The sequence below is a fragment of the Dermacentor variabilis genome, chromosome 3, assembly GCF_050947875.1.
Source record: "Dermacentor variabilis isolate Ectoservices chromosome 3, ASM5094787v1, whole genome shotgun sequence".
In the NCBI taxonomy this organism is placed as follows: domain Eukaryota; kingdom Metazoa; phylum Arthropoda; class Arachnida; order Ixodida; family Ixodidae; genus Dermacentor; species Dermacentor variabilis.
Window position 1 is genome coordinate 17,667,140 of NC_134570.1, and position 13,725 is coordinate 17,680,864.

Genomic DNA, 13,725 nt, shown 5'->3' on the forward strand with positions numbered 1-13,725 from the left:
TTTCGATTTCACAATCTCACGTCAGACTGGATATTTGGCTCTCACCCCAAATTTGTAATTGAAGCAACACTTGACATGTCATGCCTCAGGGCCAGCAGGGATATGTGCCCCAATTGGCAAGGAGAGACATACATCATAGCCCACGCCCACACGTGGTGCCAATGTTCTAGACCTCATTCTTAGTACAGTACCTGAAACAATAGGTCACATAGAATATTTGTGTGGTTTCAGCGACCACCATTTGCTCCAAATTACAATAAACACAATGCCACCGGTTACGGGTAAAATGAGACAACAAATTCGTGATTACAATAAAGGCAATTATAAAACAATAATCTCAGAATTTGAAACTTTCTTCGAAAACACAATGTGGCCATCATTTTGCAATAGATCCGTTGAAGAAAACTGCCTCATGTTTAAAAATACACTGTGCGCATTAGTAGACAAGCATGTTAATATAAATATAACTAACGTATATATATATAACTAAATAGTAAATATAACTAACGATAAGTTGCACCCTTGGTTTACTAAAAAGCTTCAGCGCATGAGGAACAAGAAAAAACACTTGTATAATATCGCTAAGCAAGATCGCACATCAGCAACGTGGCAGAATTACAAAACGTACCTTAAATCGTACTGCTCAGCTTTAGGTGAAGCTAAAGATATTTTTCTAATGATCTTCCTGAGCTGCTTTGCTTAAGAACAATCCTGCCAAGTTTTGGAAAATAATAAAGCCTAACAATGAATCAGATTAATTGTCTTTACAAAACAGCAGCAATATTCCTATTCCAGACAGCGAATGTTCAGAGTTCTTTAATTCATTCTTCAGCTCTGTATTTACACAGGAGAACACTTCATATATACCCTTTGTTTCAGAATTAAGCTACCAATACATGGAACCTATTGAAGTCACTTTGGAGGGCCTCTCTTCTCTCATAAATAACCTTAATATGTCTTCTTCATGTGACATAGATGGCATAAACTCAAATATTTTAAAGAATATGGTAGAAATATCAAGCAAAATTCTTTTTCACATATTCAGACAGTCACTTGCGACTGGCCACCTTCCCGTAGATAGGAAGATGGCGAAAGTTATACCTGTATTTAAAAATAGAAACAGGAACTCCTGTGAGAATTATCGTCCCATTTCATTGACATGCATTCCCTGCAAGTTGCTTGAACACATTATTGCTTGGCAGATTTACAGACATCTTGAGACTAACAAATTCCTTTTTCATAATCAGCATGGCTTTAGGAAGGGCCTCCCGTGCGAGACAGTTATTTGAATTTACAACAGACCTACACACTAACCTAAATTATAACTTACAAATTGATTGCTTGTTCCTTGATTTTTCAAAGGCATTCAACCGTGTCGCACATTGTCGCCTAATATCAAAACTCTCTGCACTTAAATTGGACTGTCTTGTCATGGCTCCAAAATTTCCTGTCTAATCGTCAGCAGTTTACTATTGCAAATAACTGCTCTTCCTCCGTAACAGACGTTTCTTCTGGTGTACCACAGGGTAGTGTCCTCGGTCCCTTGCTTTTTCTAATCTTTATTAACAACCTACCTCAAAATTTGTCCTTGACCATCAGAATATTCGCTGACGACTGCATAATTTATCGCCCAATTAAATACTCAGACGAACATCTCACTCTTCAGCAAGACCTTCATCAAATCAATAGCTGGTGCAATAAATGGCCAATGACTTTAAATACCACAAGATGCAAAGTAATGTCGTTTACCCGGAAGTCGGTAACCTCGCCGTATCCCTACCATATTAACAATTACACTGTTACAACAGCTACACAATATAAGTATCTAGGAGTTCTATTCACATCGAATCTTTCTTGGACAGAGCATATCACGTCTATTTCAGCTAATGCCTCCCAATCGGTGAAGTACTTGCGACACAACTTAAGAAATGTTCCTTCAAATGTTCGCAAGCTAGCTTACCTAACTCTCGTTCGTCCCAAGCTCGAGTATGCATCTCCGATTTGGCCCCCTCACCAGAAATACCTCATTGAAACGCTGGAACGGATCCAGAACAGAGCAAGCCTCTTCATCATAAACGATTACAGCTGCCAGTCTAGTGTAACACAAATAAAAGTTAAGCTTTCATTACAAACCTTGAACACTCGTCGAGACATTGCCCTTTTATCACTGTTCCACAAATTCCTTCACTCTACTCAAACACCCTCATGCTTGAAACGACCCTACTCCACGGCACATTGGCTTCATAATCATTTCAGCTATGCCCGCCTTTACGGGTCTACAAAAGCATTCCATTACTCTGCTCTTCCTCGTGCTATCAGAATATGGAATTCGCTCCCGGACAGCATTGCTTGCCAGTCCAGTTATAATTCATTCCGTGATGCCTTGACTGAATGCATGACTAAAGAAATGTGAAGTTTTACGTTTGTCGCACAATGCTTTCCGTACTTGCACTATTTTTTACAGCTTATTGTCGCATTATTACCATTATGTCACTATGTTTACCGTTACGTTGGAATGTCGCATTTATAACTTTTCTGTCATTTTTTTCATTAGAACTGTTTAACACTCTGATCTTGTTAATTATACGACTTCACAGAAAACAATCTGTGTGATTTATTCCTTGTTATTATATTATGTTTTCTTCTTTTCCCTAGTGAATTGTGAACTAAATCATTCTTTTTTCATCTTGGTTGCACTTGCGGTTGTAGTTTGTAAACAGATACAATTTATAGATGTCTTGTATTCTATGTATTTTCTATGCACTGCCCCTCTTACTCAGTGCCTCACTTTGAGGCCTGTAAGGTACTTTTAAATAAATAAATAAATAGCAGACATCATAACAGAAATTCATGGGCAGGTGCATTTTTCACCAAAATTATCTTCACATTGTATCATTGCGATATTAGCAATGTATCATACAATGTACCTTGTGATATTAGCAAGCAGCTACTGTTACAGTGTGGGCATTGCACAGTGTGACACATCGTGCGAGTGTGTTGCAGAAAGTCATGTGTAAAGAATGCAGCCTGCAGAAATTCTTAGGTCTCCGCACAGCCACTCTGAGTGAGAGTGACCATAATGCTTGCAGAGCTTGTTATGACCTAAGTCAGAACGTGTTAGTATACTTTGCCTCACTTTTCCATTTATCTAGGCTCAGCTGACACAGAGTTCGTTGAATTAACACAGAGATCATTGAATTAAGTAACATGTGCGCTATTGAATCATAACCTGAATATTATCAAGAGTGAGATTAAAGATTTCTTTCAAGACCAAGTTAGGGCATATAAATATCTTCTATATAAATGGTCTTCACTACAGTGTAAATATCTACCTTCACTTATTTAATAATTTCTATTTTTCAATGCTTGTTGTCGTACATTTTGGTATGTTCACTTTATTGCGTGATTTCTTTGATTATAGACTTTAGGATCACACCACCTCAACCTCACTCTCTGTGCACCATTAATGTAACAGTAGTTCTTTCTCAATTACACTGTTACAACAGCTACACAATATAAGTATCTAGGAGTTCTATTCACATCGAATCTTTCTTGGACAGAGCATATCACGTCCATTTCAGCTAATGCCTCCCAATCGGTGAAGTACTTGCGACACAACTTAAGAAATGTTCCTTCAAATGTTCGCAAGCTAGCTTACCTAACTCTCGTTCGTCCCAAGCTCGAGTATGCATCTCCGATTTGGCCCCCTCACCAGAAATACTTCATTGAAACGCTGGAACGGATCCAGAACAGAGCAAGCCTCTTCATCATAAACGATTACAGCTGCCAGTCTAGTGTAACACAAATAAAAGTTAAGCTTTCATTACAAACCTTGAACACTCGTCGAGACATTGCCCTTTTATCACTGTTCCACAAATTCCTTCACTCTACTCAAACACCCTCATGCTTGAAACAACCCTACTCCACGGCACATTGGCTTCATAATCATTTCAGCTATGCCCACCTTTACGGGTCTACAAAAGCATTCCATTACTCTGCTCTTCCTCGTGCTATCAGAATATGGAATTCGCTCCCGGACAACATTGCTTGCCAGTCCAGTTATAATTCATTCCGTGATGCCTTGACTGAATGCATGACTAAAGAAATGTGAAGTTTTACGTTTGTCGCACAATGCTTTCCGTACTTGCACTATTTTTTACAGCTTATTGTCGCATTATTACCATTATGTCACTATGTTTACCGTTACGTTGGAATGTCGCATTTATAACTTTTCTGTCATTTTTTTCATTAGAACTGTTTAACACTCTGATCTTGTTAATTATACGACTTCACTGAAAACAATCTGTGTGATTTATTCCTTGTTATTATATTATGTTTTCTTCTTTTCCTTAGTGAATTGTGAACTAAATCATTCTTTTTTCATCTTGGTTGCACTTGCGGTTGTAGTTTGTAAACAGATACAATTTATAGATGTCTTGTATTCTATGTATTTTCTATGCACTGCCCCTCTTACTCAGTGCCTCACTTTGAGGCCTGTAAGGTACTTTTAAATAAATAAATAAATAGCAGACATCATAACAGAAATTCATGGGCAGGTGCATTTTTCACCAAAATTATCTTCACATTGTATCATTGCGATATTAGCAATGTATCATACAATGTACCTTGTGATATTAGCAAGCGGCTACTGTTACAGTGTGGGCATTGCACAGTGTGACACATCGTGCGAGTGTGTTGCAGAAAGTCATGTGTAAAGAATGCAGCCTGCAGAAATTCTTAGGTCTCCGCACAGCCACTCTGTGAGTGAGAGTGACCATAATGCTTGCAGAGCTTGTTATGACCTAAGTCAGAACGTGTTAGTATACTTTGCCTCACTTTTCCATTTATCTAGGCTCAGCTGACACAGAGTTCGTTGAATTAACACAGAGATCATTGAATTAAGTAACATGTGCGCTATTGAATCATAACCTGAATATTATCAAGAGTGAGATTAAAGATTTCTTTCAAGACCAAGTTAGGGCATATAAATATCTTCTATATAAATGGTCTTCACTACAGTGTAAATATCTACCTTCACTTATTTAATAATTTCTATTTTTCAATGCTTGTTGTCGTACATTTTGGTATGTTCACTTTATTGCGTGATTTCTTTGATTATAGACTTTAGGATCACACCACCTCAACCTCACTCTCTGTGCACCATTAATGTAACAGTAGTTCTTTCTCAATGAAAAGAGAACCTACAAGAGTGACTAAGGCTGTCCATCTGCACAGCAATTACTCAAGAAGGAAAAAAAAATGAAAACAGTGGTTTTACTTATGCTTAAAAAAATATTACTGATGAAACAGGCAAACTTTTATGTAGCTATTCACCAGAAAATGCTATTAAGCTTTCTTGAGAGTAAAATATATATAAAAAGAAATGTATATAAACTTTTCAGAAAATGAGAACTGGAAGCCCTTAAGCATTGATAACTGAGAGCGTGTCACTTTTGTACCTAATTGCTTGGATGTGCTCATGGTTTTTTACAAAAATGTTTTCGCATTACAGGTACTCAATGCACTTGACTTCTGCCACAAAGATAATGTGCTACCATTCTTGAAGGTCCTGGCAAGCATAGTGCTATACCTGAACGCTTGGGTTCCTGCGACACCTAAGACGGTGGGTTCACATTTTGGAGAAGCATCTACTGTAACTAGCTTTTGTAGTGCTTTTCCGAGCATGCACAAAAAAATATCTTTGAGATTTTTGAAAAGATTTTGTTCTTCAGTGTTACTTTTTAGTTACATCGTCATGTATGTCATGAAAAGGGCCCTTGGAGATGTCAAGCTGTTTGTAAGAGCACTTAAGCTACTGGTTTCCACCAGAACTTGTGCCATTTGTGTAAAAACAAAAATGAAAAGGCATACAAGTAAAAAGAAAGCTTTTCCATAGTCTATGTTAAAGAAACAAAATAAAATATTGTCTCTAATTCTGACAATTCAAAAATGTATAACATGTTAAACCTTTGGGTGCCAGACATTTCCGCCTGCTGTGTACTTGAGTTATGCGAAAGTGTAACAAATGGAATTTATGTCCAAGTAACATGTGAGCAAGCTTTAAATGCAAATGCTATTTATTGCTTATATGTTGCTGAACATTTCACAGTTTCTATTCTGAAATGCTAATTAATGATCTTAATAAAAAAATAGTGTTTCACAGGCAACATGGTGTACTTGTTGCTGTGATTATCACTTGAAGACACCTCTTAACCAACGTTGAGGTCCACCAACTTGAGTTCAGAAGAAGTTATTGAATTCATGCATTGTCAAAAACACATGAGGGATTTTTGTGCTGATCAGCTATGGTGAAAAACAAGAGATAATGTAAGAGAAATGACGGATAATGTAAGCTTTGTTGCACCATCTTTCGTATAAAAATAAAACCTGCCATACAGTTTAAGTTTGACCAACCTCTGTATAGATGGCGCAACCAGCCTAGGTATGGTCCAGATTTGTGAATTATCTTTGGAAAAGCAGGAAGAGTGCAGAAAACTAAACTTTGCTTGGGCACAGCACTTTAAAAGTTAAAGGTCAAATTTGTGTAAGGAAAAAAAGCACAGCAGTGTAGCCTTATGCGGATAGAGCACTTCTGAACATTCATAAATTATCAGTTCTGCAAAAACAACAAGAGAACTTGTGTACACACGAGTGCTTAGACAAGCTAGAGATTACAAAACATGAAAAAATATAAACATTTGTGATTGCATGTTTATTAGATACATCTGTACCTTCTTTAATGAAAAACGTCGCAGTTTCGCCCAGAAGGTGAAGCATCGATTGCGATAGCAGATTCGTAGACAGCTATACGAAGTAAGGATAGTAGTTTTATCCACCATATAAAGTTGTAAACATAGGCACACTAACTACTGTGGACTCTGTTTAAACAGAACCTCAAGGGACCAGGGAAATTGGTTCTGTTTATCAGGTGTTCCATTTACTGAGAGACAAAGCTGCATACAATTGCATGAATATAAAACCAACTAACCAGGAGGATGGTGTTCTGTTCAAGAGGCAGTTCCGTTTGAGCAGTTTCCATTTATCAAGATTCCACTGTAAATTAAGAACATGAACACATCTGACTCGACGACTGCGGCAACCCACTGTCGAAAAGCTGGAATGAAGAAACACGGCAGCAGCAGCGAGCAAAGTGCCATTCATGCTGCCTATCGCTTCAACGAAAAGTGAGTGCCGAGCACACAGAGCATGCACAAAGCTACAAGCCGCTGATGTACCTAGACTCTGTCCCGAGCACAGATCGCTCTCAAGGTACGGCCAGGCAACCATGCAGTTGCAGGCGGAGTAGAATGCCGCCACCTCCTCTCTCTCCCCTCCACCCGGTGCCTCGCAATGTTGGGTGCCTCACCCATGACTGGGGACCGCGAGCTTCCTGCCCGCTTTCGTCTCTTTTATGCTGGCAAGATTGCACCGCAATTGTCAGCTCCGGTCGCACACCTTCACTCGCACGTACAGCGTAGTGCATGCCGCGATGGTGTTATCACCCTTGGAGTTTATACAGAACCTCATGGTGACGGCAGAAATGCACTTGGAGCGTCCATATAATTGCTATCACAATAAAAGTGTATATATATATATATTCCAGCATTGCCATTTGTTGAGCGTGTTGGTAAACTGACTTGGAAAGCATATTTAGCGCCAGCAAACAAAAACAAAAAAGAGACGACACCACAATGTGCTAGCGCATTGTGGTGTCATCTCCCTTTTCTTGTTTGCTGGCACTAAATATGCTTCCCAAATATATATATATATATATATATATATATATATATATATATATATATATATATATATATATATATATATGTATATATATATATATATATATATATATTGTGGGGGTCTCTCACACCCGTACTCTTGGGACAAAGGAACGACAACACAGTAGTGCAAACAATCACAAGGGCATTTATTGCACCTTTCATAGATCAATGCCTGCTAGCCGAGTTGCTATCCACAAAACATGCCGATGGGCGCGCGACAAAGCTAGAAGTCTGACTCACCGCGACTGGAAGCGAGCGAATATGTTCGCCCCATGCTGGATCCCAACGCCTGGTCCTTCGCGTGTATGGTCACGCGAATCGTGGCGCGTTCGAAGGCGGCCACGCGAGGCGGTCTCGCAGAAGCATCGGTCACCGCGCGCCGACCCGCCGGGGAAGAGGCAGCCAGTTCTGCCCTGCGCCCCCAGGTAACCCTGCCGTGAGGCGGCGTTAGCAGCGCAACACTCGCGCTATCTCTCGCACTGAGCCCCAACCACACAACCGCCGTGGGCATCAAGCAGGCCATGCGGCGAAGCCGGATTACAGGAGACGTGCCATGCGGGAAAAACATATCAGGGGACGCGCGAGAGTCGCGCATCCCCACAATATATAAGGAAATCTATTAAGAATGGTTAAACATGAGTGATGACACCTGTTTTATACATTTAAGCTGAAGTCTTAGTGCAACATTGCACAATAACTAGTTTGCAATATATATATATATATATATTGTACTGTAAAATAAGGAGCAATGGGACTGTGGCTATGAGAGAGACAACGACGACGAGAGAGAAAAACCTTGTTTCGGTGCTCGATCGGCTGTACTACTTCTCGCTGCTCTGTCGTTCTAGTCGCAAACGCTTACTGCCCTAAGAGCTTCGCGACATTTGTTGGAGGTGCGGGGTAAGGCTCTGATAAGTCTGAATTGAATAGCTGCAGAGGGAGGCCTTGGATTCACGACAACAGCAGCATACGTAAGTGGAACAGGCGTAGGAGGCTGTTGATGAGCAAGTGGTACTGCGTTAGCGACTTGTTCTTGTGTCACCTGATGGAGATCGGGAGACAAGGACGACTCTGAGGTTGGACTGACTGGCAGAAGAGAGAGTTGGCATGCCACTTCTTCTCGTACAAATTTCTTGATTTGGTCTTCGACCTGAACTTCAAGGAGTAGCACTGACACCATCACTCAGAGCTGAAAGCGCGACGTTCAAAGCCAGAGCTTGGCGCATAGAAAGTATTGTTTATGTAGCTCCTCATGGCTCTGGCAAAGCGTTATGAGGTCGTTGACTGTCTGAAGATTCTTTGCCAAGAGCATTTAGAAAGCGTCATCTTCTATGCCTTTCAAGATGTTCTTGACCTTGTCATCTTCGGTCATATCTGGGTTGATACGCCGGCAAATGTCAACTAATGTCAACTACATCTTCAATGTAGCTCGTAAACGTTTCGCCCTTTTGTTGGGCACGACAGCGAAGCTGTTGTTCAGCCTGAAGTTTGCGCACAGCAGGTTGACCGAAGACATCTTGATGTGTTGTTCGGAATGCTGTCCAGGTAGAAAAGTCAGCCTAATGGTTGCATAACCAAAGATGGGCAACCCCGGAACCAAGCTTCAGTCCATTTGTTGTGGGCACTCACTTGGTTGTACGATGACCGCCAGTCCTCTACGCCATGATCGCCAGTACCGTTGAATATGGGAGGATCCCGTTGGCATGGCGCACCAGGACAGACGACCGGAGGCGGTGCCATGGGTGGCTCGGTAGGACTATTCTCCTCAGGCATGGGAGATGTGACCAGGGATCATCCAGCTTCGGAGTTCCGGGTTTGCGAAAGGTCCAGCACCTTCCACCAAATGTTACGAAGCTCTTTGGGCAGTAAGCGTCCGCGACTAGAACGATAGAGCAGCGAGAGGTAGTACAGCCGATCGAGTACCGAAACAAGGTTTTTCTCTCTCGTCGTCGTTGTCTCTCTCATAGCCACAGCCCCACTGCTCCTTATTTTACAGTACAGTTATCATGTCACGAAGCCCTTCGGGCACTAAGCATTCGCGACTAGAACGATAGAGCAGCGGGAGGTAATACAGTCGATCGAGCACCGAAACAAGGTTCGTCTCCCTCGTCGTCGTTGTCTCTCTCATAGCCACAGCCCCACTGCTCCTTATTTTACATTACAAATATATATATATATATATATATATATATATATATGGAATCGTGTTAATGTCATTCTGCATAATACATTTTTCCAGATAATATGTTCTTTCCTTTTTCCCGGCCAACGTCCCATAGGAGCAATATATTTTCATACAGTAATTGCAATTGTGTTTTCACCTGAAATTGGATAACATCGCTGCAGAAGCGGGCTTTTATAAGCTCGCTTCTAGTGCTCATAGTGCAATATTCCATTGTACTAGCTTAAATAACATTTGAACAACCCACGAACAACATGCCCCAGCCACACTGGAAGAAATACGCACATGGCGCGGTGCTGGCAGTAAAGTGCTGTTGCAGCAAGTGTGGACACACCAACTGGCAATGCGCCGCTGCTCAGTTGAGTGAGGAAACAGTGGCCTCTTTGTTTAACTTCCAGAAGAACATTTTTACAGAGATTGAAAAGAAGGAAGTTCAGTGCAAACTAACGAGCTATTTCAACGTTGCTGAATAAAAGTGCGTTGGCTGCGGTTCGTGTGGCGTCAAGTGATGCTGCTCCGCATAACGTGTTATGCAGATCAATGTCACTCAACACCACACAAACCTTTGCTTTCAGGTTTGTCACCAAGTGCGCCTATTTTTATACTTTTTGTAGCTTGCTTTGGATAACACAATTTTTTGGATGATACATTTTATTTCCCAGTCCGCGTGAAGATTGTACCGACGAGATTCTACTGTGTGTGCATGCATGCATGTGTGCATGTGTGTGTATATATGTGTGTGCGTGTGTGTGTGTTGATTCAGAATGTATGGGAGATTATTTATTTATTTATTTATCGGTACTGCAACCAGGCCATTACAGTGGTTTTAGCAAAGTGGCTTACAAAGTAACAGAAAATACTGCGTAATGGCACAAACGAACATATTAATATGTTGCACTTACTGTAATTTATAATTTTTATAATACTAACCATTACTATTTCATGTATTAGCAGCATTAGTTCTGTATGCCAAAGTTGCAATAGCTACTACAAAATCATTGGAAGCATCAACTGAAAAGTAAAACCAATTCATAGTGCCAGAAACATATGTTTTATTTTAATTGTATTTTTTGAAAAAGCAAGCCATATTTGTTCTAGAAAGTTCACATTGTCATTGTGTATCAGTGTGACAAATTGTTTTATTTAGCAAGCTAAAAAATTGTCTGATATTCACATCGCTTGTAGTCATTTTCATTAAACTGCAATAATTTGTATATGAAGTGGGTAAGGCATAGTAACTTCGTTTTCTTCTTTTCTTCCTTCTTTACTTTGGAGGGGGGGGGGGGGCGCTGAGCAATATGTATGGCTAAACAGCACTTTGCTGTACACACTTATATTTTTACGGCCTGTTGCTATTTATTCAGGGTGTACTGAAGGACGGTGTTACAACACGGGTGCTCCCAGAGAAGACGTTTGTGCAGTTTGTGAAAGAGTTTCATCAATGCAAGACAATTTCTGCTGATGTTGAGTTGACTGACCAGGAACTTGAAAGCATTGAGGTGCCTAGGGAAGATCTGTGTGATGTGGAAATGGATAAGAAGCCACCTGTGCCTGGACACATCAAGCTCCTTGTGCAGGTATGAGCAGGCCTGCTTGGTTCAAACAGTTGTTACTAAATGATGTGAATCTGAATGCAACTTCATTGTGTACTCGTACACACCACAAATCACTACATATGGTCCTCTGTGGTCGACTTTACATGTCAGTTAAAAGAGGCCCTGCAACACTTTTTTTATCAAAGTCGAGAAACACATTTGACATTAAAGCATACTACTGTACAAATATTTTGCAGCAAAAATGTATCTCAATACATTCTATAGAAGCAGAGTGATCGGTCAGTAAAGATCGCTCTTCATCCCCTTCTCAGTGCTTCCGCTCCTCCAACAGCTTCCACTGTGGATGCTATGGCGGAGTAGGCGATGCCCACATTGCTCCACCTACTGGATGTCACCGTGCGGTAAAGTTTAAATTTGGCTTTGGATGTTCAAGTAAATACCACTACCTCAAGTTTTCGCAGCTATGATATGCTAAACTCAGCGGCTGCTCTCATCCTATGGTTGAGTTACTATACAGGTTATATGCTGCAATGGCAAGCACTATTGCTGTGGCATTAAACATCTTCAAAAAATCATCGTCCAAGCACTCCGTACAGATGGCTGACCAGCAAAGCCGAAATATGCAGCCCTGGTGTTTATCACTGGGTCAATCCCGACGGTTCATTAAACAACGACTTGGTAGGCTGCCGGATCCTCGGTACGCAGTTACTTCTTGCACTCGGCTGCATGAGCCTGTTCTTGTGCACGAGCTGCTCTTCGGCGCGGCATAGACGAGCTAGTTCCCAGTTCTGTTCAAGATGTTGCTGGTCGAAAGCTGCCCGCTCCTCAGGAGTACGTATGAAACGTGGCCTACCCATTTCAGAGCCGGAGAGAAACTGCTGTGCCCGTGCGCGGCTGTGACGGAGAGCAAAGACGTCGCTACTGGTGCAGCCAATTGCATGCCTCTCTTTCTCTTCTTTTCTTTTCCGCGCATGCGCATGGAGTTGCGCCGGAGGAGTTTTCGGCATACAAGCGACAGACAGACGGAGGAATCGGCTAGCCATATACAGCTGCTCTCTAATTGTTGAAAAAATATGCTTAAGGCTTTCTCCGTGGCTGACATGTTTTGTGCCATGCTAGTGCCCATGCAAGCTCAGTCGTGTTTACACAATTCGGGGAATGGGGCTGTGTCTGTAGGAAAAAGCCATGAATATATGTTGTATGTGCTAATTCTAATATAAATTTAGACAATATTTTTGCTTCGATTATACCTGGTTAAATCTCCTATAATGAAAAAGATAATTCCAACGAAATGTGTGATTCTGAAAGGCTGAACTTTCGCACAGCAGCTATATATTTAAATGCAAACATGATAAAAAGTGGCATCTTGCACATCAAACTCTGCACCACTTGACCCTGTACATATCAAAAGTAACTTGAGGCTTGCAGCTGTACAGTTTGCACTTCTATTTTATATGTTTCAACTCATTTTCAGCGTGTTCATAGAGCTTTCTAGCTTGAACACACATGCATTCAGTATTCCTTTTGCGATGTCTCTCATTGCTCTTGTCCCTGCCTCTTACTCCCACCCCCTGTGGTATGGGGGTGGGAGTAAGAATGCAAAAGAAAAAAATAAACATTATTATTATTATTATTATTATTATTATTATTATTATTATTATTATTATTATTATTATTATTATTCCATGTTGAAGCATAACCAAAAAGTGACTCAGCTTGCAAAGTGGCAGGAATGCGAGAATTTAAATAGGTGTGCTGAGCATGGCACTGTTATGATTATTGTTAGCATAGTTACTGTAGTCGAGAATGCATTTCGGGCTCTAAGTAGTCAAAGGCTTTACCGTTTCGTTTGTTTTGCTTCTTTTCTCAGGTCCTAAAGAGATGCACCCACTTTCAGTCAAGTTCAAACATCTTCATTCAAACAGCTGTACTGAGTATCATCAAGCATGCAGTCATTCCACTGTCATGCTGTGAAGGTAAGGTGACTTGAACAAGCGCCATGGTACATAGTTCAGGCCGGATGACAGGCAGACATGAAAGAAAAAGACAGCTCAGTCAGGTCATGGAAAGAGGCAGGGTCCACATTGCATACAGCATCTTCCAGCTCCTTCACGTGATTCAATCCTACAGCTCGTAGTATTGAAAGTATGGAAAATAGATGTAGGGACCATCCTGAGCTACGTCTGAGCTCCTACTAGCATATCAG

At 41.0% G+C, this 13,725-nt stretch overlaps 1 protein-coding gene and 1 long non-coding RNA gene across 3 annotated transcripts in view; one reads left to right on the top strand and one right to left on the bottom strand.

Annotated features, from left to right (window-relative positions):
* The window catches only part of Tti1 (Telo2 interacting protein 1), a 48,119-nt gene that overhangs the window by 26,856 nt on the left and 7,538 nt on the right, over positions 1 to 13,725 (top strand). Inside the window, exons 16-18 of the mRNA XM_075684342.1 lie at positions 5,513 to 5,623; positions 11,328 to 11,540; positions 13,390 to 13,495. Of these exons, the coding sequence (XP_075540457.1) occupies positions 5,513 to 5,623; positions 11,328 to 11,540; positions 13,390 to 13,495 (430 nt within the window). The remainder of the gene's footprint in view (positions 1 to 5,512; positions 5,624 to 11,327; positions 11,541 to 13,389; positions 13,496 to 13,725) is intronic.
* LOC142575210 (uncharacterized) lies at positions 10 to 13,442 on the bottom strand. Of its 2 annotated transcripts, none has more exons than XR_012826610.1 (3): positions 13,361 to 13,442; positions 6,989 to 7,053; positions 10 to 191 (listed from the first exon to the last, which is right to left on the bottom strand). It is a non-coding gene; the product is annotated as an uncharacterized LOC142575210 (long non-coding RNA). The 2 variants fall into 2 exon arrangements; XR_012826609.1 differs by lacking the exon at positions 10 to 191 and adding an exon at positions 3,775 to 3,791.